The 27,838-nt window shown below is 48.4% G+C and overlaps 1 protein-coding gene and 1 long non-coding RNA gene across 2 annotated transcripts; one reads left to right on the forward strand and one right to left on the reverse strand.

Moving 5' to 3' along the window:
* Positions 1-4,383: 4,383 nt before the first annotated feature.
* CD34 (CD34 molecule) lies at positions 4,384-27,511 on the forward strand. Its single transcript, XM_061383639.1, has 8 exons — positions 4,384-4,538; positions 14,448-14,633; positions 15,253-15,512; positions 16,519-16,599; positions 24,558-24,696; positions 24,930-24,982; positions 25,275-25,439; positions 26,093-27,511. The coding sequence occupies exons 1-8, from the start codon at positions 4,460-4,462 to the stop codon at positions 26,276-26,278; spliced, it is 1,149 nt and encodes a 382-aa protein (XP_061239623.1). The 5' UTR covers positions 4,384-4,459; the 3' UTR covers positions 26,279-27,511.
* Positions 24,347-26,150, reverse strand: LOC133228182 (uncharacterized). Its single transcript, XR_009730120.1, has 4 exons — positions 26,060-26,150; positions 25,231-25,414; positions 24,846-24,973; positions 24,347-24,721 (listed from the first exon to the last, which is right to left on the reverse strand). It is a non-coding gene; the product is annotated as an uncharacterized LOC133228182 (long non-coding RNA).
* Positions 27,512-27,838: the final 327 nt, after the last annotated feature.

Genomic DNA, 27,838 nt, shown 5'->3' on the forward strand with positions numbered 1-27,838 from the left:
CATGAACCTGGATTCATGCCAAGTATTCACCCTGCATCTCTCAGTCCCAACCCCACACTTCTATAATCCTCTCTATAATGCAGAGTATAATGTATGTTTGCTCTATTATGGGAGAATATTCACTTCTACTACAGAGGACAAGGAAAGCAAACAGGATAGGTGAAAATCATCAATATTAACTATAGATGATAAGTAAGCAAGCAGTTTGTGAGACATAAGTGGAATTCAGATGACTAAAAATAGGAGCAAGTTTGTAATCTGTAAGACATAAAAACATAGAATAAATGGAATGTATTATATAAAAAAGAAGGGAACAAACAAGAGTGTTACTTATGTGTAGAAAGGAATAGAAAAATCAAGTCATAAGTCAGCAGGTGTAGAGCATGCCCCCTCAGGGCTGACATCTTTAAGCTCTCTTCCTGTTGGTAGCATCTCCCTGGGCCCTGTATGCTCTGCTGCAGAAACAGTGGTGGCTGCCCAGAACGTGTGAGTTGTATCAGTAAACCTGACGCCAGACCTGCTTGCCCTTGCGTCTCCCCATAGAACAAGTGTGTGTTACTTCCAAGCATCTTCCACCTACTGACTCCTTAACCTCAATTCTAATACTTGCAACTACACTAGCGGAGCAAAACACAAGATTCAGAGAGCTCAGTCCTTTCATGCTGTTGCACCCCATCCCAAGTGGGTTGCTGTGCTGCGCTGTGCTTAGTCGCTCAGTCACGTCTGACTCTTTGCGACTCCATGGACTGTAGCCCGCCAGGCTCCTCTATTCATGGGGATTCTCCAGGAAAGAATACTGGAGTGAGTTGCCATGTCCTCCTCCAGGGGATCGTCTCACTCAGGAATTGAACCCAGATATTCTGCAAGTCTCCCGCATTGCAGGCGGATTCTTTACCATCTGAGCCACCAGGGAAGCCCAAGAATACTGGAGTGGGTAGCCTATCCCTTCTCCAGAGGATCTTCCCAATCCAGGAATCGAACTCAGGTCTCCCACATTGTGGGCAGATTTCTTTACCAGCTGAGCTACCAGGGAATCCCCCAAGTGTGTTAACCTATCTGACTCTTTCCTATTGTTTCTAACTGTATGGTTTAAATAGACAGCCTCTAAATACATAACGTTTGTGATTTGATCACCATAATTTGGTTTGAGCCTTCTTGGTCTGGGGCCTCTATAGCCTGCCTCGAGCACACTTGGAGGTTTCCACTGCATGGAACCAATCTCCCAAAAGATGCTACATGCCACATTTCCCAGACTCCCTTGTCAGCTGGTTTCTGGTTTTGTTCTGCCAAGAGGAAGTACTGGAGAGATCGGCAGGTGGGAAGAGGAAAGAATGGGCTCACATCTGACTGCAGGTGCTCATCGCCTCCTTCTAATATTAATATCTGGACACTTCCACCACCAAGGATCCCTCCTTGCCAAACTGGGCTCCAAATCTTGAAAACTTTCAAAGACCCAAGATAAGAAAGCAATGTGGGGGGGAAAAAGTCTTGGTTCCAAAATAAGAAAATGGTAAATCAAAATGAACAAATGTTTTATTAAGTGCCTCGTATTCTTGCCTGGAGAATCCCAGGGACAGGGGAGCCTGGTGGCTGCCGTCTATGGGGTCACACAGAGTCAGACACGACTGAAGCGACTTAGAAAAACAAAAAAAAGGTAAACTCAACCAACTTAGAAGCTGCAACTCACTCTTTTGATGAGATGGTTGGATGGCATCACCAACTTGATGGACATGAGTTTGAGCAAACTCGGGGAGTTGGTGATGGACAGGAAAGCCTGGCATGCTACGGTCCACGGGGTTGCAAAGAGTCGGACACAACTGAGCGAGTGAATTGAACTGATTCAATTTTAAATCACAAGAGCAAAATGAAGAATAAACCATAAGACTCAAAAATTTTTTTACTAATTTTCCTTACTTTTTTTTATACATCAAAGAAATTGCATTTAACACAGGATGGGGGTCTATTCTAAATGGATTGATATGACATGTATGTGTTTGGGGCCTGGGGTGGTGGATGTTCATTGGTAAGGGCAGCCACGCCCCAGTGGTCTATAAAGGTCCAGCAGAGCCTCTCACTCTACAGATGACCGTTACATCCTCCGCGATGTGCGGTGTCATTAACATCCTCTTTCGGCAACAGCTCACGTGACAAAGTTGGGGAGGAGAGACATGAAGGAGCAGCCAAGAAAGGCTAGAGCTTTGAAGGCACTTACTAGCTCAACTCTGTGTGGCCTGTGGCGGAACACAAGGCTGTGGTCCCAGGGTGGATGTGTATCCAGTGGCTAGAACCTGAGTTTGTGGGTGATCAGGGTAAGGCTACGTGTGCTCGGAGTATGAGTCTCAGGGACCCTGGAAAATAGGAAGAATGGTCAGTTATCCCCTGGTGGCATGGTTCCGCTGTCATCCATAGTCCTTTAAGCCAGAGAACAGCTTCCCAGAGTAAGTGATCAGTCAGCCTCCAATGCCCCCTATTCCTATTCCCCTCCCTGAAGTCTGTCATCCACTTTGTGCCTAGCCTGTCTTTGTTCTATACCAGGGCTTCCTAAACTTTAGCATGTATAAAAAAGAGTGCCTATCAAAAGCGTAGTGTCCCAGACCTTACCCTCGATTCTCTGTGCACCATGCTTTGAGAAGCTCTGCTCCACAGGATCATTCTCTCCTCTGCCCCCAAAACGAATTAAGAAACTCAGGTGCTAGGGACAAGTTCTTTCCTGTTTCCTGTGCTCCACCTAGGGCAGACAAAGGGCATTCAAAGTAACCAGAAGAATGTACTGAGGATGAAGGAAGAGCCAAGAGAGACAAATCTGTTTTCATATGGGGTTTCCAACCTCCCATTCTGCTCACCACTTCTCACTGGGGGTAAAGCAGTCCCGTTTCCTGGAGCTGAGAGAGTTGGGGTTGGGGAGGGCAGCTCTTTTTCTCTGTCCACTTGGGAGTTCCAAGGACAAAAGCCTGATTTTAAAAATGTGTCTTGTAACGCTTTCTGTCCCCATCTGCAGGCCCTTGAGATCATGGTGTGGTCAGTGTTGTCAGATGTGAATTCCCATCTGCACTTTCCATCAGTCATAGCATACCACCACGTGCGCTACCAAGTCTGCTTCAGGAGGCTTTGCCTTCGTTCTGTGATGCAGGGCTTCATTTCCTCTGTCAAGGAAAGTCAGGCAACAAGACCACAGTGGAAGTTCTGGGTTTTGCTTTTAGACCCCGGTGCACTTCCACTCTCATAATGCCAGGGGGTCTCTGCAGAGAAGGAAATCAGAGAGGAGCTGAGGGTGCTGGGCTTTCTGCCCCTGTGGGCTCGGTGCGGCAGTCATCGTGGAAGAGACTGGACTGGATGTCTGTAATCCTGCGAGCCCACTCAGGATCTCAGAGCATGGTCTCCAAGACTGTGCCTTCTCCCCACCGCTCCCGCTCCCGGTGCCATCATCTGCTCCTCCAGGCTCCTCAATCCCTCAGTCTCCACCCCCACAATCCGGTCTGTAACTAGGCTGACCTCCCAGCTCCCAACACCCAAAACAACTCCTGAGGAGCACGGCAGCTCCAGGATCAACTAGGTAAAAGGTGGTGGAGTCAGGAGAAGTATTTTTTTCTGACAGAAGATCAGGATGGAGCCCCTAGAGTCTCAGCCCCAGGACTGGAGATGGGGCAGGGTGTGTGTGGGGGTGACTGGGGAGAAAGCATCCCAGATGCTAGTGGAGTTCTTTGTCTTTATGATGCTGGTGACAGGATCAAACTATGTGAGAAAGTAGGGCTTGTCACAGGGAGAAAAATTAAAACCCTCCAAATTAAAATGAACAAATCTTGTAAGGGGAAAAAAAAGTGGACAGTTACCGTCATTTACGTGTCCTGCTCAGGCTTTCTGCATCGTTACCACACATCGCAGTCTGCATCAGGTTTAACACGGGGTACGTTTTACCTGGCTTCTCTGTTTTTACCTGATTAGCAAAAATGCTCACACTTGTAAACTCAGGTCCTTACCAGTAGATTCCTTCTGCAAGACTGTTCTCAGCTTAAAACTTAAAAACCAAGAAAAACAAAAAGGAAAGGAAATGAGGAAAAAGAAAAAGAAAAAAAAAAAATCAGAGGAAACCTGCCCTGGATACCTGTAAGGCTGACACCAAGGGGTTAAAAGTTCAGTGGAAGTGAGCTTGAAGAAGCTGGGGTCGCTCTATTAAGTTGAACAGGGCTTCTGGGGGCCCTTACAAAACCTTTTTTGGCCTCGACAGCGGCAACCCCGGCCTCCCTCCTAACGTCCTCCGCCTTTGGGACTAAGCGGGAAGCTCACGTTAGTGGCAGCCAAGGAGAGGGGCTGGCCGTGCCAGGACCGAAGAGGGAGGGGAGGGGAAAAAGCGAGTTTCGCCCACCCCACGCTCGGGCGGAGGGGCGGGGAGCCGCGCGTCCCGGCCGGGCCAGGCAGTGTCTCGCTCTCTGCGCATCTCTCTGGGGTCGCCGCGGGAACGATGCTGGGCCGCAGGGGCGCGCGCGCGGGGCGCGGGATGGTGCGGGGCTGGACCGCGCTCTGCCTGCTGAGTCTGCTGCGTGAGTACGGGCCGCGCGCCCGGCCCGCCCGGCTGGGCGGCGGGGAGGGTCGGCGCTCTCCCGGGGGCAGAGCGCGCCGGGTCGAGGCGACCACGGAACCAGGGGGACCCCCCGCCCGGGGAACCCCCCGCCCCACCCCCCCGCGCCCACGCCCACTGCCGCAGCTCCTAGCTTGGTGGGACTGAGGCCGCTCCAGCAGAACCCAGTGGGGACCGGCCCCTCATCTGGGAGTCGGTGGGGGTGGGACGCGACGGGAAGGGGACCCCCTGAGTGTAGCCCAGTTGTAAACCGGGCGGCGCGCCCCAGGCCTCCAGGAGTCAGGCCAGGAGACTCTTTGAAATAAAGCGCTCTGGAGATGCCAAAGGTGCGCGCGGAGCGCAGAGCTGGAGCCAGAACCCGGGGAGAGGGGTGGAGAGAAGAAAAGGAAAGGAAAGGAAAGGAAAGGAAAGGAAAGGAAAAGTTTGTAGCTGATGGTTGGTTCAGAAAGCAAGCGGCAGCCGGAGCCGGTTGCTGGGAAGGGAGCGCTGGCGCCCACGTACTACCACCGGGACACGGGGAGCCAGAACTGGACCTTCAAGCAATGGGAGCGAAGCCCACCTGGGACGAGGCCCGGGTCCGAGGTCCAGAGGCCAGGGAGGTAGGCTGAGTTAGGTGACATGGGGAGTTTGCAGTGAAGAAGAGTCCGTGAGAGTGAATTTAAGATGGGAAAGCTAGGTTAAGACTCCTTCTCTGGGCATCCACACCTGCTTCCCTGGAGAGAAGGGACGGGTGAATGGAATTTGTTCTGTACTCTGCCTTCTTCGCCCCACCACAACCGCTCACCCCGGCACAAATTCAAGCTCGTTGCATTTGGGGGGTTTTCTTTCCCTGCCCTGTTCTCCAAGTTCTAACTAGTGGACAGACCTGCAGATTGGGGGGCACTCCTTTGCTTATCCAGGCAGGCCTGCATACTTCTTAAGCTCTTGCTGTCATTTCTGTTGAAAAGAAAAATATTGGTAGGCACACAATCAATATTCGTAATTGCTTTCATTTGGGGATAACATTCTCCGTCTCATCTCATGGAGCTCAGACGGATTTAAATATTATAAGTTATTCTCTTGTTAGCTCCAGGTTCTGCTTCCAGGCCTCCAATTTCCCTAGTCTTAACTGCATCCTAAAAGCCACCCACCACGGCCCCTCTGAGTGACCTGGGTCAGCCAGCCAGGCCTCTTATGCTCTCTCCCTTTGGGCCCACCCAGTTGGAGAGAGACTCCAGGCCAGGGGAAGCTCTGTTAGGCTCTGGGTTGACTTGTTTGGTGGACCCAGATGTGGTGTTTGGGGCCGGGAAAAAAGCTGTCTCTAAGATGTTGAAGCCCTAGAATGGGGCACAGCCTTGGGGGCTGTCTGCACCTCACAACGGGCTGAGTTGACCGGCAGCTCGGATTCCTATCCGATGCTCCATGCTCCTTTGGCTTCACAGCTCATGATGACCTGGTCCCGGGCCGAGTGAGGCCCACCCTTTTCTTATTTCCTCAGCTGGCCAGTCTCAGTCTCGCCTTGGCCTGCAGTGGAAGGGACGCGAAAGTGATTTAACCTCTGCAGAACCCTGGGCAGACATGCAGAGAATTTCCGCGTGTCCGCTTTGGGGATGAGCAGTGGGGCCTGGGTGCCTCCGCTCAGTCTGGCCCCACTGCTCAGGCCAGTTTGTAGCTTTATGCTTTCCCCAAGAGCTTTCTGGGGTTTGTTTTTATTTAATACCAGGAGTCATTTTCTGGTATATTGTGGGGTAGATGAAATGAGTGAGTATACCTGAAATGCTAACGAAGGGACATTGCAGAAATTCTGTGGTATGGTTACCGTGAACTTTAGGGCACCCACAGAAGGGAGGCCTGGAGTTTTCTCCTCTCCCGGAGCTTTGTTCTGGGAAGGTCAGTTTTCCGTCCCTGTGAGAAGCTGTTCCGGGCTTGAACCAGAGCGGACTTTCTCCGTTGGAGACGGGGTCACTCTGTGGGGTGACCAGAGGCAGGGTGGGGTCTGACCTGAGTGTGTGTGTGACCAGAATCACACCTCCAGCTGGGAGGAGAAACCTTGCAGGTAATTAGGGAAACCCACTTGTCAGGCCCAGGGTATCTGTTTCCTCCAAGCCCTCCAGGCCTGTCTTTCCTCTTTGTCCAGCGCGTCCCACCCCTTCACATTCCTCTTCTTCCTCTGCGTCCTTCGTGCCTGCTGACCCCACACCCATATCCTGTCTGGGGCTGTGTGTAAAAGGGGGAAAAAGAAAAGGGAAAAGAATTTTATCAGATATTTTCCGGAGGGGAGAGACTCCACCCTTGACTCGCTGCCACATGGAGACCAAGACGGAACAGCCTTGGGACCTCTGACTAATTCCGTGGTCCCCAGCGCTCCCCCTCCTAGGGCCGGCCCAGCTGGCACTGCCTTTGCAAACGCAGGTTTCCCTAGGCATTCCTGTTTGACTGATAATAGGAGCCTGGGCAACTTTTTCTCATCCCTTTGGCTCCACCTCCTGGGCCTCTGTGCTCACTAGTTCTCATCTCCTTTGGAAGAGTCTTTGTCTTCCAAAGCTCAGGGCCAGAAGGACCACACTGCAGCAAATAAACTCAGGCCTAGCGTTCTTACGAAAGCAAATCAAAAGGAGCAACAATTCCACTTCTTACCACCTTGCTGCCCGATTTCCTTTAGCTCCTTGGGCAGGAGGGCGCAGGCCTGCGCTCATGGCGGGGTGGTCACCCAGCTCCACCCTGAGGGTGCCTGGGTCTCCCTCTCCCAGTGACTTTGCTGGATGTCACTAAATGGCCCCAAGTGTGGCGAACTGAAAATCTGAAGGTATGGAAAAGGAATAAAACGCCACCCTCCAAAAGAAAATGCTCAGAGTTGCCAGGGCAGAATTTCCGTATTTTTCTGGGCTTTGACTTTCCTAATGAGAACACTCTCTTCCTTCCTCAGCTAAGAAATAAAAACACGGTGTCTACACTTTTTAGTCTCAAGGGCCCTCGACTTTGCTAAGGAGAAAGGTGCATGCATCTTGGGAGAACGTGGTAGAAATGAGGAGGGATGTATACCAGGGCATGTGTCCCAGGACATACACCCTGGAGCCTGCTAGAGTGAATCACTTCCCTTTGGACATAAAGGAAAAGGCCTCTGGCTTCATTCGGAAGTCTGCTCCTGATTTAAGAGGGAAAAAACCCACAAAGAATCCACCCCTGCTACCTTCCTGGAGAGCACCATCTCTAGGTAGCCCGCTCCATTGTTTAAGAAAATGCCTTAACGAGTCTTTGGTTGAGAAAACCTGGACCCTGGCACAAACCGTTGCTGGGCAGTGGCAGACAGGAAGTTGAAGTGCTGAGCATGATAAAATAAAGTGAAACTTTGTGTTTGATGAACCCAAGAGACAAAAGGCTGAAGGACTCCGAGCCCAGGAAAGCATAGAGACAGGAGGGAAGCGCTCGGAGCAATAGGGAAACAGTAGTGAGTGGAGGGTGGGAAAGACCTGGCTGGGAAAATTCCTGATGGTGTGGCCCGGCTGTTTAGCATGGGAATGCCTGGTATTTCAAGATTAGCTGCTGTCTCTTCTGGGTTGTGCTGTAATCTTCCTGCATGATCTTAAATCTTCAGTCAGTTTACACTGGCCTTGCAGCCCTGTTAGTGCTGCTCTGGGTAGGGGGAGTAAAGGAATGGGTATTTGGCAAGCTCATGGTACAGCAGTGTGGAAGGAGAACTCCTGCAGCCTGAGCACAGAGCTATAAAACAGAGGTTCCTGGAAATGATGAAAGTGGAGGAAGAGGTGACCGGGAGAAACGTAGGCCCACTGAGAGAGCTCCCGATATTAGGGTTCCCCAGGAAGTGGATGGGGGTCCAAGATGTGCTATTTGAATATAAAAGGGGAGTCTCAGAACCCTGGGAACACTCAGGCCACAGACTCTCGGTTTATGCTCACACCTCAACTTAGCCTCTGTAACATAGGAAGGCATCAGCCTAAAACTTTGATCCAGTCGCACATGACCCAAACCCGCCAAGACCCATAGCATGGAGGCTTCCTGAAAGCTCCCAGGAACATGGGTACCTTGTTATCTCCCAGAGTCGTTTATTCTATTAAAGAAAAATCTTATGATTATTAGCTTTTTTTTTTTTTTTTTTGGTATTGCAGTGGAATTAACCTTTCTGTAACTTCTAGTCATTTATTGTAATTCTATTCCTTGAACTCTCATAGGATTAAATCTGATCTTTCTTCAGGACAATCCTTAACAACCTTTCTAGTCTGCCCCACGAGATTACAAATTCCTTGAGGACAGGGATTTATTTAAATTCTAGTGACACTAACAGGTAACAGTTGAAAGGTGTTAATTTGTGCTCCCCACAGTGCTGAGTCTGGTCCTCTACACCTCACTGGTGCTTTGGAAAATTAAGAATGAATGAATAAGTGAAATGAATCTTGAAGAAGATTGTTTATTCTCTTTCCTCAAATTCTTCCTGTCTGGATCAAAGATCAGTGAATTTTTTTTTTTCCTGTAAAGGGCCAGATAGTAAATATCTCAGGCTCTGGAGTCCATATGTGGTCTCTGACACATATTCTGCATTGTTTTTCTTTACAGCACTCTATACCTGTAGAAGCCATTCTCAGCTCACTGGCCAAACAACACACAACCCATGGATGAGACTTGGTCCACCAGCACCAAGCACCAACCATCCATCTAGATGAAACAACACTAAGCCCTCAGCCATATGACTTAGTCTCTAGAACTTTCCTAATTCTGATTATCCTCTCAAGGGCATTCCCTTAATTAAATTAATTCCCTCTTATAGCACTGAGTGAGGTGGTTCTATCAATACAGAGAAGTGGTCAGTGTGAACACGCCTGATGCAGTTGCCATTCAATGCAAACGCCTATTGTGAACTCAGAAGGGATTGTGCTCAGCTCAGTTAAAAATAAACAAGTCTAAGAGAGGGTTCCAGCACTCAGGAAATCTGCGATGTAACTGAGGTGACAAGACCTACACTCAGGAAACAGTGTATATGATCTTCTGCCAGATAAGTCGTGCAGATACATGTCTTAACGTCTCCTAGAAGCAGGAGAAAAGGGACCTGTCCTTTGCCCTAAAGATAATCACTGTCTCTGGAGCACTTAACAGATAGGCAACTGCTTTACACCCCCTATCTCCTTTATTCCTCCAAAGAGCAAGGAGGAAGGGGCTATTTTTATCTCCATTTTACAGATAAGGTATAGAAAGGGGAAGAAGCTTCCTATGGTCATGAAGCTAGAACTTGGTAGAGGAACCTTTAACACAGTCCAATCACAGAGTCTGAGCGCTCTATCCTGGGACTCTCCTGTCTGCTCATCAGCCATCAACACAGGCGGTGGGCTCCCGGCAGAGGCCAGCTTGCTCCTTCTTCCCAGCCCTGCATCTAAGATATCCCAGATCTCCAGGAAACTGCTCTCAGGCCGGGTGCTAGAACCCGAAAGGGTGGGCAGGATGGGGCTGACTGCCTAGGAGATGAGAAAACAGAACCAGCAAAAAAGAAAAAACGGCACCACTACAACTCAGAGGGCTGTGAAAAACAAGACCAAATAATGGGGAAAAAACATCTCTTAAAGTACAGGAATTTAGTAATTTAGGTAGCAGAGCTTTCTGGATCTCTGAAGATTTGTAAACACCCTTTAAAGTTTAAAAGAATTTTCAATATATTAATTGTAGATATAAATCTTTTAAAAACCTATTACATATGTTTCTGCTTTATCGGTGTATTAGGGGAAAAAAGGGCTTTAACCTTCAGTCTTAGAAGTATCAGGAAAATAATTTGGTTATGGTGCAACTCAGTGCCATTGTTAATTCTCGTTGTTCTTCAGTCGATAAGTCATGTCCGACTCTGCGACCCCATGGACTGCAGCATGCCAGGCTTGCCTGTCCTTCACTATCTCCTGGAGTTTGCTCAGATTCATGTCCATTGAGTGTGAATACTTATGAAAGTGTGTATTTTTTATTTACTCTGACCACAAATGGTTCCAGACTAGTGTGGGTTTTAATACTCATGTCTGGTTTTAATTTATTGCTGTTTATTCATTTTCAGCTGTTGCTTTGCCTCGTTGTTTGCCTCTAGTAGTCTCTAATTTTTAGCTTTGACTAGGATAGCAGATGAAGATGTTTGTTAGAATTCTGTGTCAAACAAGAGTAATTGCCTCTGAAATAAGTACCTGTAAGTTAAATGCATGACGTTTACAACATGAATTTTATGACATCTCTTTGGCTTCTTGGAATCCTCATGTCTCTAACTGCCCGATCTCTTGTCTCCTTTTATCCCGAGTTCATGGGCTGAGATCAAGTAGGGTAGGTAGGGGCAAATAGTGTGCTTCAGGAGACACAGTTAATACAGATGGAGTGAGAGGTGAACAGCAGAAGATAGGCGTTCTTTCATGTTTAACTTGTGGCATAATGCTCTGTTGGGTTGGGGGTAAGGGCCGTTCCTCCAGTTTCTAGAGTGGGACAGGGTGGAGGCTTCATTGACCATCTCTTGGATCTGGCTGAGAGGCTGCTATGAGTTCCATACGCAGTTGGAGATGAGAAGCTCAGATAAAGAAAGATCCGCCTTGGATGGTCTTACGCCAGCGGCACGTTGGGGAAGACAGGATAAATGCAGACCTGTGGTCGTCTTGATTCTTTTCATTGCGTTCCTCCAAGACCCATCTCTTCATGGGAGCACTAGAGAGGGAGCCCTAGAGGCTGTGAAAACAAGAGCGCTCCTCACTGACAGTCTCCAGGCGCAGTGCCTAGGTCAGGATAGGCCCCCAGGGCTCTGCCAAGGTGTCGCCTTGCCCTGCACCAGCTTGTACATACCCCATTGCTCAGCCTTGCCTTCCTGCCTTCCCTCTTTGTCCTGTCTCTCAAGGGTCTCATGGGCTTCCCCACTCCGCCTATGCTTGGGGATGTGAATCTGTGGTTGGGGTTCCTCCCCATTTGCAGACAGATCCTGCAACCTGTTCATCCGTTCTTAGTAGAGGGGCAGTGCGGGGGGTGGGGGGTGGTGTGGGAGGAGGCAGCCCCAGCCAGGAGCCTGACCCCGGTGGCTCAGGACCTGGCCGGGGTGCAGGGTTGCCTCACTCCTCTGGAACAGCCACCTCTGCGCTCAGAATGGGCAGCGGGTCTCTCTTCACATCTGGAAAAGTTCAAAACTGTTTGTCTGGGTGAAGGAGGCCCCGGGGGAGGGGTTCAAAAGCATGACATAACCTCAGCCAGGCCCAGATTTTGTTGGGGAGAGGAGAGGGCTGGGCCAGGCCGGGCCAGATGGGATTCCCAAGAATCGGTGTCCTGGAGGGAAGAAGAAAAACAGGGTGGGCAGGAAGGATGTCGAGGGGGAACGCCAGTGGTGCTTTGGAATGGTAACCTTGGGGGATGGTCCTTCAGTTCGGTGTCCAAATGTTCCCACCACCTTCCCCCTGCACTGAACTTAGACCTTCGGGTCAGATTGCTGAGAGGCACTTGTTCAGTTGCTCAGTCGTGGCCGACTCTTTGCGACCCCATGGACTGCAGCACGCCAAGCTTCCCTGTCCTTCACCGTCTCCCGGAGCTTGCTCAAACTCATGTCCATTGAGTTGGGGATGGCATCCAACTGTCCCCTCCTCTATGGTCCCCTGGGAAAGATAGAAAGCAGCAGCAGAAGGGGATGACAGAGGACGAGAGGGACTGATTTAAGAACAAAACCACTAGGTCTGCTTCCCCATCTATTTTATTTTGAGAGATTCATTCCTCCCACCCCCAGTGCCAGCCAGCCAGAAGCCCAGATTTTTCTCCCCGAAGTGTGGAAGATGCATCCTGATCCTTAGCAGTTTGGACCCCCTGACCCTCTTGCTGCTTCTACTCAAGGGTCAGCTAAACCTCGGACGTCCCATGGCTCCTTGCCCTGCATTAATGACAGCGTTCCCCCTTGGCTGAAACCTCGGTGATCCAGGTTCTTATCTCTGAAATGGAAATAGTAATACCACGTGTTCTCCTCCTCTTTTGCCCCATCATTTTCAGATAGGTGCTTTGTACTCAGCAGGAGTACCAGCCTGCCTGCAGCAGGCTGGGAAGAGAGGTGGATGACGGAGAGTGAGACTTGACACCACCTTTGGGGGAAAATTCATTGCCTTGAAACCATTACCTCACTGCTGCCTTGAGGCTGTGGAAAAGAAGAGGTGTTCTTCTGCGCTGCATTTACCTGGAAACCTCTGAAAAGCACAGACTCAGATCTCAATCAGAAAAGTTAGAGACAAGCTTTAGGGTGCCCTGGGACCCCGGGGGGCCTTTCCTTGAGGATAGTATTGCTGGGTGTGAGCTCTGGATGCCAAGTCTACCTCTAATTGTTTCTAGGGCTCAAGCCAAGAATATAGTAGAGGCCCATATCCCATATATTATATGTCTGAATACTTCAAGTTATAAATCAGGCCAACTAACTGGTAAATAAAATATCTCCTGTCTTAAAAATGTACCTTCATGGCCACCTGGAAGGCCAGATTTGAATTTAAGACTCTCAGAGCCTTGGGGTTCAGTGTCACAGGGGGGCTTAGCAGGAAGAGATGGTCCTCGGCCTTTGCCCACCCTCTTCTCTTCCTCTTACCCAAGGCTCTGGTCCACACTGTAAGGGACCCTGCGTGCAGGCAAGGGACACCCCACCCACACGCTTGAGCTCTCACCTTTTCCCTGCACACTGGCCACCCTTGAGCTTGGAGAATATTCCCTGGAGCTGCAGTTCACCCTTGGAAGGATGGAGAAGAGACCCATGCAGATCCTCCAGTAAGCAAAGAGCCATTTGGGCAAGAAGTTCTAGGACTTCTGGTCCCAACACATGATCCAGAAGAGAGTGTAGCCCTCTGTTGGCCCCATGGACTCCTCACATTTTGGGAACAGGGAGGGCAGGAGAAGGAACAGTGTGTAGGCTCTTAAGCACAGGGTCCATACAGGTAGCTTTTCCTTCCTGGACCTAAGGATGGCACTGCTGGGCACCACAGGGAATGTGGGAGGGTTAAGAACCTGCAGGAAAAGTTTCAGAGAATAACTACTTTTAGAAACATTATACTATAGCATTTGTTATCTTGTTGATTTCCCCAACAATCCAAATAATAAAAGACCCTCATTTAAAAATTAATACACACACACATTAAATGATCAAATTCTTGGCAGAACCAGAACCCAGCTATCTGTCCCCACGGCATTTGATGAGAAACCAAGTCATATGCTCTCTAGTCCATCAGCTAGATTCCTAGGTCAGAGCTTCCCAAAAGGAATCTTGGGCTTGTGAGCCACAGTTCCTCAATATAAAAAAAAAAAAAAATAGGTTTTAAGGCCCTGAGGGAGAGAATGAAAGGATTTGGGTAATGGGGCAATCTACAAAGGAAAAAAGATTTTTTTAAAGGATTGCATAGAGTTGGTGTGAATCTAGTGGGTATTCCAAGTTAATAAATTGAATGGAGAGACGGATACATTCAAAAGGAAATAGAAGCGCATCTTTTCCCACATTTTAGATCTTGGCAATACTTATTCAGGTGTAATTTGAAATTTTTATATTTTACCTAGCCTATTATGAGCATTGCCTCATATTCTCATGCTGCTATAATTGTGGCATATTTTTGTTTGTAGTGATTATGGTATGCTGAGTGCATATAACATTTACCCTATTGTAATTCATTTAGTTGCTTGCAACTTTTCCCTCCTATAAATAATACTACAGATGTTTGGGCATGCAAACTTTTCTTTCTCTGTTTCCTTGGGAAAAAAATCTAGTGGGAAATTAGTCAACTGTCCAGGAGGGTGTCGTTGTTCTGCTCTGTTACCAGGGGACGTTCTAGGTGGATTCTCCCTAATGTCAAGAAACTGAATCAGGTGATGCCATGAGGCTTCAGGATGATCTGCGCTCTGATATTTCTTCTTTGTTTCCCTATAGCTTCTATGGAATTCACACAGACACCCATGGCAGCTACTACTGCCACAGTGTCAGCCAGCCCAGAAATATCTTCACCTGTCCCTACAACTACGTCCGACTGGAGAAGCATGAACTCAAGTACTTTTAGAAGCACCAGCCTCTACAGTGTCTCTCAGGACAGCAATGGGACCACAGCAGTCACCTTAGGTAAAGATTTCTCATCTCACCCCAGAAGGATGCTGCTGGCACTTGGGTAAAGCATTAGGATATTTGCAAACCACCTCTGTCCTCCATGTTCCCCCACAGATGGAAACATACAAGCTCCTTTTAATAATGGCTTGAGTATCATGCTTAGGGAACCCTGAAGTATGTTCTAGACAATTCTTCCTGTAGTGACAGCTTTCTCCAGTCAATGTCTGGGCTGCTCGTTCTGATCAGTAACTCTCCTTGTACTCCTGAGTCCAGCTTAGTGAGAAAAGAAGAATCTATGATCTTTTCTAAGTAAAGCAAACCATGTACAAATTGGGGGTCTTTGGTGTCTCTAAGGTACCAGTTTCAGCGTTCAGTTTCAGCGTCTTGGAGGGCATTTCTAACACATTCTAGATTATAGCTCTGGTTTCAACAGCTGGCTGGAAATGAGTTGCCAAGGGTTAGGACATGAAGTAACTTTTAACTCCCCAGATTCCCTTTTCTGGGTTGAAGTCCGAGCCTATGTGAATGAACTGAGATGTGTGTGTGTGTGTGTGTGTGTGTGTCTGTGTGTGTCTGTGTGTGTGTCTGTGTGTTTATGCCATTGTGCACGTGTTCACACTTGTGTATTGGTCAGTTCCAGCGTCTACAGACAGTTTCACGTCTACCTCTGAGACCCTCCCAGCCTCTGGGGCCGTGAACTCTTCTGTCCAGTCACAGACCTCTTTAGCCACCACGGTGTCTTCTACCCTCATCAGCTTTGCGACTTCAGAGGCGACTCTGCAGCCCAGCACTTTTCCTGGAAATATTTCAGATTCCCTGTACAATAGTACCAGCCCTGTGACTTCTTCCATTATTACCTCTCCATCATTTTCTCCTACCCAAAGTATCCTCAAGGTGGGTGAATTGGGCTAAAAATGACAGATTACCCCCTTACTTCATATGTATGCAAGCTCTCTCCCTTCCCCTTAACCTCTGCTTATCCAAACCAATGAATTTTGATCATATAGGAGTTCACATGAGAATTATGCAGCTTAAATATTGCTGAAAGGGGAGGAAAAGGGTAGGGTTTGGTGGCAAGACCGATCTGTCCCATGGTTATAATGTTTCTAGAGAGTAGAGAGTGAAGAGGATTCTCAGAAATCCATCCAATCCTTGGTGGTTCTTTCTTATACCCCTTGGTCTAGTCATGGACCAAGGTACCACTCGCCTTTGGGCATATTTGGAAACTATCTTGCACTTAATGGTGCTGCTTTCCCCAAAATGTTTAGGGTGAATCCTATTTCCTTTCTGCGAGAGGGTTTGGTGGTATGCCAGGTGTAGAGAGGCAGTGAGGAGCTAAGAAGACTAGGGGTGTTGAGCTCAATCTGCCTCGTTCAGTCTTGGGACTAGTGACTATCAACAGCTTTCAGCAGGAAGAGTAGAAAATATGAGGGCGTGGAGCCTGTCAGCAGGCATGGGAGACCTGGTTTCTGTTTTTAAGGGAGCCAGAATAGAAATCTGGAGAGTCCCAGGACCCAAGAGGAAAATGAGCATCACCAGAGTCTGCCTGGCCACCTCATTATCTGCTCCCCTGCAAGTGCGTAACTCGCTGGAGGGAAAACAGCTCCAAGGGGAAAGATCCTACCCTCTTCCATTTCAGCAGCATCCAAGCCAGTGTTTACCAAGATTGCAGATAGCTACTTGCCTGCAAGCCCAGGCTAGTAACTAAAGTTTTGACTATCCGATGTGTTAAGAAGTGAGGTGAAGGAAGAGTATGTCTTATAACTTTCTAGTCTCCTAACAACATGTTTAAATTTCCTTTTTTTAAAGCCTCTTTAAAAACTATGTCATAGAAATCAAACCAGAAAAGAGGTGGGGAAGAAATGATGCTGACTTATTTACTTTTTTTTTTTTAATACAGAGTGAAATAAAATGTTCCAGAGTCAAAGAAGTGAAATTGGCCCACAGCATCTGCCTGAAGCTAAATGAGACCTCCAGCTGTGTAAGTCAAACCCCTCTGCCCATTCCGCCCCCCTCCCTCTCCTCCCGAAATTACTTCTGAACCTCCTTAAGGTGAGTCTTGGAAGGACCGAGTTGGGTGGAGGCAGGGGCAGTTTAACATGGACAGGCTGCTTTGAATATTGAGCTTTAGATTTAGGGAGTGAGAGGCCCCATCTGGTGGACAAAGAAGGCAAAGGTGATTTTATTTAAATTTACCTTCCCCCCTCCTCTATTGTACTGTATAGGCTTCTCAGGTGACTCAGTGGTTAAGAATCTGCTTGCCCATGCAGGTGACATGGGTTCCATCCCTGAGTTGGGAAGATTCCCCTGGAGGAGGAAATGGCAGCCCACTCCAGTATTCTTGTCTGGAAAATCCCATGGACAGAGGAGCCTGGTAGGCTACAGTCCATAGGGTTGCAAATAGTTAGATATGACTGAGCACACACACATGCATATTACAATATATAGTCCGATTTAGGTTTGCTTTTATGTTAAGAAAGTCCTTCAGGAAATATAAACTAGTCACCTAAAAAATCAATTTATTATTATTTTCATATAGCTCTTTAATATAGAGAGAATTTTTTGCTGTAAATGCTTCATTCTCCGTATAACCAGTTCCCCTAGCATTATTTAGTCAATGACTCTCTCCTTTATTGACTGGAATTCTTCCTTTAGTTTGTATTCAGTTTTTATGTGCCCTGTGCTGCGCTTAGTTGCTCAGTCATGTCCGACTCTTTGCGACCCCATGGACTGTAGCCCGCCAGGCTCCTCTGTTCATGGGGATTCTCCAGGCAAGAATACTGCAGTGGGTTGCATACCCTTCTTCAGGGGATCTTCCCAACCCAGGGATCGAACCCAGGTCTCCCACATTGCAGGATTCTTTACTGCCTGAACCAGCAGGGAAGCCCAAGAATACTGGAGTAGGTAGCCTATCCCTTCTCCAGGGCATCTTCCCGACCCAGGAATTGGACCGGGGTCTCCTGCACTGGAGGTGGATTCTTTACCAGCTGAGCTACCAGGGAAGCCCTTACACTTTTATACATCAACACTTTCAATATCTAGCCAAGCGGATCTTTGCTATACAAAGACCTGTGTATAAGGCATTTTTCATCTGTTTTTAGAAAAATTTTAGAAACAACAAGTAAAAACCCACAAAACCATTAAAATTTTAATTGGAACCGCTCTAAAACCTCACCATTTTTTTCTGATTTTCCTCTGGTATTGTTCTGTGTCTTTTTATTTTTTTAATTTTTAAAATGTTTTTTCCCATAGGTTTTATGGATTTCTTAAGATTTATTATATAGATTTTCCACGATATAGTCCAGTTGATTGTTTCTTGTATATTAGAAAGTTCATTGAGTTTATCATATTTACCTTGGGTCTAGCCATTTTCTTTAACATGCTTATTAATTCCAGGAGATTTTTTTTAATGATTATTTTTCATTTTTAAGGTAAACCATCTTGTCATTTCTTATAATATGTTGGTTTTGTTTTTCTTTTTAGTAGTTATGCCTCTTTCAGTTTCATGTCTTATTCCATGGCAAACTGTACAGTATTGTATTAATGTTTAATGATGATAGCAGATCTCCTTGCTTTGTTTCAGTAAATCCAGTTTCCTGCCAGTAACAATTTCCTGGATGAAAAAAGGATGATAGGAAGAGTGATCTTTACTTACAGATAAAAAGCTGTTCTTACAAGTTGGGAATCCGTTTCAGGGAACCACATATATATGACATGTGACATGCATGTATGGGAAAGAGTCTGGGTAAATACTGTAGTTTGTAGAGGGTGTTATGTTACTTATTTTTGTCCATTTTGACTGTTGGTATCTTGTGATTGTCAGTTGGGTCATTCTAACTCACAGGTCTTCCAAAATAATACCTAAGAAAATTATTTAACTTACAATTTTAAAAAAACAACAGAAATTTGGAAGACATAGATTCACACAATGGGAATAGCTAAGTGCAACTTGTAAAACAGTTAAGCATGAATATACAGTGTGTACATGTTAAGATTCTGTGTGTTTCTGATGCTGATTTTCAACTCTACTCATTTAAAAAACATTTTTTTTTTTTTTGCCCAACAGTTTGCTAATTATAGCCAAGAAAAATGATCATCTTCTCTCTCTCTGTATTATCTTGGCTGAGCACTTATTTTCCTGTGCGTTGCGGTGGTCTGTGCCAGAATACTAATTCTTCGTACAAACGATTTAGAGCTAATCGCAGACGATTTATTCTAAATGTCTGTCCACTGCTCTTCAAAGTTCACGTTTAACGAGGGTCATCGTACCAGATAAGTGCCAGAAACTTACTGCTACTCCAGAAATAACTGCTTTTACTGTGCTGCAGTCTCTCTCTCTCTCTGAGGCCTTTACTGTCTAATCTACTTTGTGCCACAGCTGAAAAGATCTGCACTCTACTGTAATTCAGGGAGAATCTGCCAGTGGGGATGTGGAAAGACAGTAATTCCTCCAATATCCTAAAGAAGGCTTCTGCGCTGCCCGTGATGAATCAACTCATAGCAGCACCTATGCAGTGCTGTTTTGGGTTTTTTTTTTCCTTTTCCTTCCGCCTCTGTTGATCCCTGTCTTCCTGGGGGCTTCCTCTTCCCCAGCCCTCAGGCAGCATTGCCTCCTGTTTCCCTCAGTCAGCAATCCTTCTTCCAGAGTTTTGGGCCACAGCTCCTGTTCCCCAGATTCCTTTTCCATGAGTCCTACTGCATGCTTCTCTGATAATCAGCCTCTCCCCGACAGTGGTGCGGTGCCTCCTAATTTTCCTTAGGTTGCTTTCGTACCTTGGCCGTCAGAGAGCCTTATGGCCCTGGTTCTCAGCGAGGGGAAACTCAGGCCTAATGAGAAGCATGAAGGACGTGGGTCCCCCTAACATCACACCCTCGAGTACTTATGTAATGCTGTCATGCTCTTCCATCTAATATGCTCCCGTAACAGAAATAAGCATTGTTCTCAGCTCTCCAGACACTCATTTTACACTGGTAGACAGTAAGGATCCAGTCTGCTGGCTCTTGCTATGGGGATCACTGGGCCTGTCTTCTGTACATGCGTTCTGTAGACATTTCTATCCCAGCTACTCTCCTCTTGCTCCTGTGCTTCACCTCTAGATAGCGGTCACCTATGTCAGCCAGAGGACGGTAATCCCATACTCTTGTCAAGCAGCTGGTACTACATCCCAGGAGCCTCATTAGCAGAATGTGTCACCCACGCCTGATGTTCATTCTCTGTGCTGCAACCTCAGGTTAATTTACTTCTTGGTGGTTGTGATTTCCCACATGGTTTTCAGAATGTAAGCTTACTTTATTCTCTTATGCGTGTGTGAGTTGCTCAGTCCTGTCCGACTCTTTGCGGCCCCATGGACTGGGGCTTGCCAGGCTCCTCCATCCATGGGATTTTCCAGGCAAGAATACTGGAGTGGGTTGCCATTCCCCTCTTCAGGGGATCTTCCCCAGCCAGGGATCGAACCTAGGTCTCCCACATTGCACATAGACTCTTTACCGTCTTCTTTACCAGCTGAGCTGCCAGGGAAGCCCTTATTCTCTTATTTCATATCTATTGATCCAGGGGAATCTACCAAGGAGTCATTTTAATGGTGGTAAAATATACATAACGTGAAATTTACCATTTTAAGTGTGCAGTTCAGTACTGTTGCGTACATTCACCCTGTTGTATGATCAATGTTAGGAACTCATTTCATCTTCCAGAACTGAAACTCTCCACCCATTAAACAACTTCCCTCTACCCCCGCCTCCTCCTTCTCCCTGATAACCACTGTTCTTTCTATCTCTAAGAATTTTGTTATTCTAGGTACCCCGTATGAGTGGAATCATGTAGTATTTATCTTTTTGTGACTGATACATAATCACTTAGTCTAATGTCCTCAAGGCTCATCCATGATGTAGCATGTGTCAGAATTTTCTTTTTTAAGGCTGAATAATATTCCATTGTATGTTCATGTCCAATTTTACTCATTCATTCACCTATGAACACTTGGGTCGCTTCCCCCTTTTGGCTTATGGTTAATAATGCTGTTATGAACATGTTTGCTCAGATATCTCAACACTCTTATTTCTTTTGGTATATATCCAGAAATGGAATTGCTGGATCATATGGTAACTCTATTTTTAAAATTTTGAGGAATCACCATACTGTTTTCCATAATAGCTGCACCACCTTATTTCTCACCAATGGGACACAGACGTTCCAGTTTCTCCTCATCCTCACCAGCACTCATTATTTTCGGTTTTTTGATAGCAGCCATGTGATTGGATGCGAGGTACCTCTGATTGCCATTTCCTAATGATTAACGATGCTGGGCTTCCTTTCATGTGCTTACTAACCGTTTGTGTATCTTCTCTGGAGAAATCTCTATTCAAGTCCTGTGCCCTCCAATTTGTCTTTCGGAACTGCCTTTCTTCAGAACCACCTATGTTTGTAAGCAGAGGTGGTACTTGCTCAGCTAGCTCACACCCCCCTGTACTGTCCCACTTACTTCACTGGGCAGGCTGCCTCCAGGTAATGTCCCCCAGCCCGTGTCTTCCTTGCCCTCCACTCAAACACTACAGGTCAGTTTCCATGCAGAAAAAGTAAGTTGCAGATGGGGGACTGATGAAGACAGAGTGTCTTCTGGAAAGAACCTGAGATCGGGGACACCCTGACTTTTGGTCAGCTGCCCACCTGTGTGACTTGTCCTTTAATTATTCCAGTCTCTATATGAAAAGAGGGATTTTAGCTGCATTGTCAAGCTTACACCAAAGTCAATAAAATACTGAGAGAGGGGGAGGAAGGGAGAGAGAGAGGTGACTGATTCTAGAGTTTTAAGATTGAGTAATATCTTAAAGTTGAGAAAAATACCTGTCCCTCTCTCCCCCAACTCCAATATTTAATGTGCTTCTTTAACATGCTGAGAGTCTTTGCAAAGTTTGAGAATGCTGCTTTAGAAAACTTAGGTGGTTTTATTATGATGATGATAATGTTTTTATAAAATACCATGTGCTAGCTGATGGTCCACCAGTCTGATTCCCACGAGCAACATGGTGAGGCTGTGGCTTCCTCCTGCCCACTGTCCCATGATGCCTGCCTGCAGCCTCTCTTGGGGGAGGATGTTTATTTCAAGCGTCCGGAGGCGCATTGTGCTTTGTTCAGGATCCACCTGCTTCTGTCCAGGCTCAGACACAATTCACTGATGCTGCTGGATTCCAGAGTAGGAGGGAGGCTGGCCGGCCACTGTTATTCCCCTGAATCGAGTCCAAGAAACTAAGCAAGGGGCGGAGGGCCCCCGTGTGGAAGTCAAACCACTTGGGACGTTAAGATGAACAAGAGTTCACCGAGTTCTTGTTTTTCTGGTGCTATGCTTTGTGCAGTCTGGGTTCAAAATTATTTAATGTCCACCCACATCTCCCTCCCCGCCCCCAACTGAGAGGCCTTACAATCTAGTCACAGAGAAATGATAATAGCAGTAAGGCAGAATGTGATTAAACATCGACGTGCGGATTCTAGACGATATGTTCTAGGAGGTGTTGCTTCAGAACAGCTGCCGTTTATCCCGTGCCCACTTGGTTCCAAGCACCTTGTCAGACACTCTTCACAGAGCAGCTCTTCAGTCACCACCCCTACTGAGTCTTCAGCTGAGGAACCTCACACTCAGATGAGCTGTATGACTTGCAAAGAATCTAGTAAATAGCAGAGCAAGGACGGATACCCAGTCTGCTGGAAGACAGGGACTGGCTTCTTGGAGGAGGGGAGGTGGAATCGAGTCTTGAAGGATGAAATTCCAAGGGAAAGGCCATGCGCTTCATTCCTGGGGCAACGCGTTCTGTGAAGGCTGCAGGCTCATGCACGCCTGCGCTTCCTCAGGGTGGCACCTGCACTCCTGAGGCCCTTCCCCAGCTTCTCCTGCATACATTCTGTCCGTTCTGTGAGGCCTATTTCGAGATGTTTCTGATAACCCCGAAGCAGGCGTGTGCTTGCTCTCCTGTACATGCCCACGGTACCATTGTGCCTCTCTTAGGGTTCTTACCATGTGACTCTATCAACTCTGAAGTCTCTTTGTGCCTCAGTTTCTTCATCTATAAAATGGGGAGAGTAACAGTGTCCATCTCATAGAGTTGTGTGAAACCTAAGTGAGTCAATGTGCAGAAAGCACTTAGGACCAGTGCCTGAGACACAGGAAGCCGTGTCTGTCTTCATGGCCGTGTGGACATACCAACAGCTCCGACCACGTGGAATTCATTGCTAGCCCCGCTCCACATACACACACCACACACGACGCACGCACAGAGGGATTCACGCAGTCCTGATCACCATCAGAACAGCTGAGTCTGATCGAGGCGGAGCTTCTTAGGACTCAGCACACGGAGGAGGTGCCTCCTTGTTTGGCTTGTTTCGATTGTGCCCCGTCCCCCTGCCTCTCTCGGGAACGAGACACATGTCAGCCAGAGATACCTTACAAGCCCAGAGTCATCCAGGCAGGGACTTCCCTCTTCCTCCTCCAGAAGCTGCTCACGGGGCAGCAAGGCAAGTCCGAAGGGACACGAGCCCAGAGAAGAAGGAGACTGCTGACCACACCCAGTGTGGTGCCCAGACTCCCCACAGCAAATGCTATTGTGAGGAGCTCCTATCCTGGGACTTCCCTAGAGACCTGCCTCATCTGTCCTTCTCCCAAGGAAGAAGGAGCCATGGCCTGAGGACTCATCTCTCTGTAACCTTGGCTCTTGGGGCCCTTCTAAGGTTCACGCTGGATTCCTCTCTTCTGTGATCCAGAGGTTAGCTCGCCCTGCTGTCTGGCCTCCCCAAAGCCTCGAATTCCAGCTGGCAGAAGAAAGCTGGGACGTGAGGCCAATCTTGACCTTGCCTTGTGCAGGAGCAAAGGAGCCTGGGTTTTACTGCCTTGGGCCACAGCAATAGGAAAATACCCAGGCTGCTTGCCAAGCTGGGAGGGCCCTGTGGCCTTGCCCTCGGAGCAGCACCGCTCTGCAAACAGGAAGCTCTCTCCTCCACGGAGGCTCAGCTCTGATGCCCCTCACACGCCCCAGCAGTTTTCCCCTCACAGGAAAGCTGTCAGAGCTGCTCAGGCATTTCCTCCCCCGCCATCTGCCATCCGGACAGAGGAGAGTGTCTTGGTTTTGATTCTTTTTCTGGGTAGAGCAGGCCACTCCCTTCGGAGGCTGCTGGAATAAATCCTAGAAGACCGAGGAGGGGGAACAGCCACGGCTTCTAATTCATCCCTTTCCTGAGGCTATACTGTTGAAGAATTGTCAAAGTCTGTCTTCTGAGTCTGAGCGTCTGACTCTCACGGACCAGTCAGTCAGCAACCTGGAGCGACCTGTCCACCTCATGTGAAACTGGATTCCGTGTCTCTAGTGGGGACAGGGAATGGAAAACTAGACAGGAGCCCCACTTGAATTTGAGCCATGCTGTCTGTGAGACCCCTTGGAGACTAAGAGGGAAGGGATGAGGATCCCGTTGCATCTATAGTCATAAATTTCTTCTCTACTCCTCATCTCCCTTGGCTTTTCCTTCAATATCTGGGCCTCTTATAGCCTTGAAACAGAGGGTTTTATCTTCATTTGTATTGCACTGTTAATATTTTGTGTTATTGGTGATTTCTTTTGAACTTAATTTGGATAGTGTAGGTTTACATGGGCAATCCTTCAATAAGGTAATGGTTCCTAAATTTGTTCTCTGACATCATAGAGTGACAGCTAAGACCACCTTTTGATCTTGGAAAATTTTGGAGTTTTGTTTTTTTTTTCTTATTGTGTTTTTGCACATATGAAGTTTGCAAGATTTTTTTTTCACTTGGAATTTTAGGGGGGGGAAAAAGGATTCTTTTTGTTTTGAGGGTAACAGTGGGACTTTAATCTGAATCATTGCCTGAGACTCCGGATACAGTGCAGAGGATACCAGCGACCTCATGTCCTGCTCACCACTTTTCTCTGTTGTCCCAGGAGGAGTTTAAGAAGAACAATGAAGAGAAACTGACCGGATTCCTGTGTCAGAAGAAACAGGCCGAGGTGTGCTCCTTGCTCCTGGCCCAGTCTGAGGTGAGGCCTCAGTGCCTGCTGCTGGTCCTGACCAACAGGACAGGTAAGGGACAGGTCTGTGCTGAGGTCTAGAGGGGGAGACGGGCTGGGGTTAGAGGATGCTGGGTAGAAACCAGGCATCGCAGCTCAGAGGACACAGGTGCCGGGGAGCAGGGCCATGCTGAGGCTGGGAAAGACCCTCCTGAGATCTACCCTCACTGTCAGAGCCTCTTCTAGAACAGCGCAGGACGAGCTGTTCCAGCTTCTAGATGCAGCAAACTCCATTTCTCATTCTAGAAAGTTCCAGCAAGATCAAACTTCTGGAAGAGCACCGGTCTGACCTGAGAGAGGTAAGTTTGCAGAGATGAGGGGTCTCAGGGGAGAAAGTACCTACCTACCCTTCCTACCTCCCCACCCTTCTCCAACGGTCTTTGCCCTTCTATCTTTGAAACAAAATTTTACAGTTCGGCTTAATGAAGAGATACCAGTCTTAAGTCCTGTTTAGAAAATCCCCGAGGTCTATGTCTTCTTGGGTGTATTCAGTGTTGAGTCACACAGAGACGTCTAGCATGGGCTGGGCTCCTCTTCTAGAACCCACCTTCCACAAGTGGAAGGCTCACTTTTCTATGGCTTGTCTTCAAGATGGGCATCGAGGACATCTCTGAAGAAGCTGTCAGCAGCCACCAGAGCTATTCCCGGAAGACCTTGATTGCACTGGTCACCTCGGGGATCCTGCTGGCCATCTTGATCACCACGTGCTATTTCCTGATGAACCGCCGCAGCTGGAGCCCAACGGGAGAAAGGCTGGTCAGTTCTGGGCTCCAGGGCAAAGCAAATGATGAAGCTAGGTCTCCTGGGGAGGTCCATGAATGTTATGCAAGGGGAGGAGAAATACCGGAAGAGGTACTTCTGTGCGCTCACACAGGAATGTGTGTGCATGGACATTACTGTATCTGTGGACGAGTCAGAACAATATATAGTAGACTGGGGAGGGGGGCGTGAACTGGGACCCTGCCCCCACATGGTAACAGATGGTTTGTGTCATCTATTTTTTGTTTTCCCTGCGATAGTTTAGCTGGGTACAAACCAGAACAGCTAAAGCAGCCATTTCTTTGCAAGCATATTAAAGGCCCATGGGTACCCAGTGTCTCACAAGAAGGGGACATGTGGAAGGAAACTCAACTCTTGAAGTGGTCTAGAGGAGGGTTTGGCTGTTGGCCCCTGGCCTCCTCTGGGGACGGCCCAGTTCCTGGCGCGAGTTGGCTCTCGAGCTGCCGTGGCACTGTGGGCGCCTCTCCTCTGTCCTTTCTCCTCTAGGAGCTGGAACCCTGAGCGCTCTTCAGGAAGAAAGGAGTCTGCACACGCAGCTGCAGCCCCCTCCCCCTCCTCTGCCTCCCCCCTCCCCCTCATCTGGCTCCCATGCTTACGAGATAATGCTCCTTTATTTATACACCATCCAGGGCGAAGACCCTTATTACGTGGAGAACGGTGGAGGCCAGGGCTATAGCTCAGGCCCTGAGGCCTCCCCCGAGGCTCAGGGAAAGGCCATTGTGAATCGAGGGGCTCAGGAGAATGGCACCGGCCAGGCCACCTCCAGAAACGGCCATTCAGCGAGACAACGTGTGGTGGCTGATACCGAACTGTGACATGGCTGGGGAGGGGCGAGGCCGGGAGGGATCCGGGGGAGGAGCCCCTCCCTGGGTCTGAGTGCATGTGGCCTCTGCACTGGAGCGGCGCCCCCTCACCGTCCCCCCTTTCCCAGCGCACACACCCACGGAAGCCGTCCCCGGAGCCCCGCCCTGTACCAGGGCAAGGGGTCCTCCTGCCCTCAACGCATTCAGCTCCCTGCACCCACCGCTGGGCTATTCTGAGGAAAGCTGTGATGCATACAGCCAAGATGCTGAGAAGCTCCTCGGGTGGGGGGAGGGTGGGCAGATGGTCTTGCAGCTTCCACGCAGGGGCCCCTTTCCTCCCCGTCCTCTCTGCCTCATTATAGGAACTCCCAGGGGAAGGCAGGGGCTTTTCTGGACTGTGATTTCATCCCAAGAGGTGTTACCTTTTCCTGCTTCTTCCTTGTATTTTTCTTTCTCTACTTCAGGAACACCACAGCAATCCCTCTCACTTGCCCCTTTGTAATGATACAGCCAGGAAATCATGCCGTCTTAACCCATCTCCGTTATTCCCCCCTCTGAGGCCCAGAGCGTTTGCTCACCAGCTCCCCTCTTGCTCTCTAAGTTCCCCAAGCTCCACAGGTAAACCACCCCCCACCCCCACCACCACCTCTGTAGACCGAGGCCTGTACAGCTTTTCTGGCTGACCTGGAACCAGACTCCCAAGTTTTAGAACAAGGTCCAGAGTCTGTGTGTTTGGAGGATCTGGTAGGGATACATGTGGACACACGGGTTCCCACTCAAAGGGCAGAGGGGTGCAGACACACAGCTTGGTCCTGGTCTCTGCAGGGCCACAGAGAGCCTCTGCTGGGGCTGCTGTCTCTGCCAGTGGGTCAGAGTGGACAGGACCATGGGACCAGATCTCTGAGCCAGGCCTCTTGACCCGTGAGCTTCGAAGGAAGCTTTTTGCCCTGAGGCTAGGTTCTGGCCTTCACCTCTGTCTCGAGGGCCTCCTCCCGCCTCTCCCTGACTCCTGGGTTGAGCTGTGGCCTCAGTCTCCCAGCAGACTCTTTTCTGCAGGTGACCCAGGTCCTTGGGTTTTTTTTTTTTTTTTTCTTTTTCCAGAAGGGTGAAAAGGGATCCTGATTTCAATGACGGTTGGAAATAGAACTTTCCAGAGATAGGAAGATGGGGTGGATTTTTTGTTTTGTTTTTCTGAATAAAACATGCTGTGTGTAAATAATGTAATTAAAGTGATACTGAAACACATCTGTTCTGTGTTCTGTGCCGGCTGGGTGTGTCTGAAGACCAGAGCAGAGGTCTCCCCACGAGACCTAAGGGGACCATGTGGGGACGTGGAGGGTGGGGCTGGCCATCTCAGGGTACCAAGCAGGATGCTGCCTTTCATCTGGGCCTACTGACTGCTCCCCTCTCTGGGGGAAGACAGGAATGGTCTCAGGGAAGCTGATGCTCCTAGTTGCAGAAAGAAAAGCAGAGAATGCCTACAACTTGGAAGCCACACCCTTCGTGAACACCTTCTGAGAAGAGGTACATATGCAAAAGATGCCAGACTACGGGAGGGAAGGAACCAGGGCC

Source organism: Bos javanicus, chromosome 16 (assembly GCF_032452875.1).
Source record: "Bos javanicus breed banteng chromosome 16, ARS-OSU_banteng_1.0, whole genome shotgun sequence".
Lineage (NCBI taxonomy): Eukaryota > Metazoa > Chordata > Mammalia > Artiodactyla > Bovidae > Bos > Bos javanicus.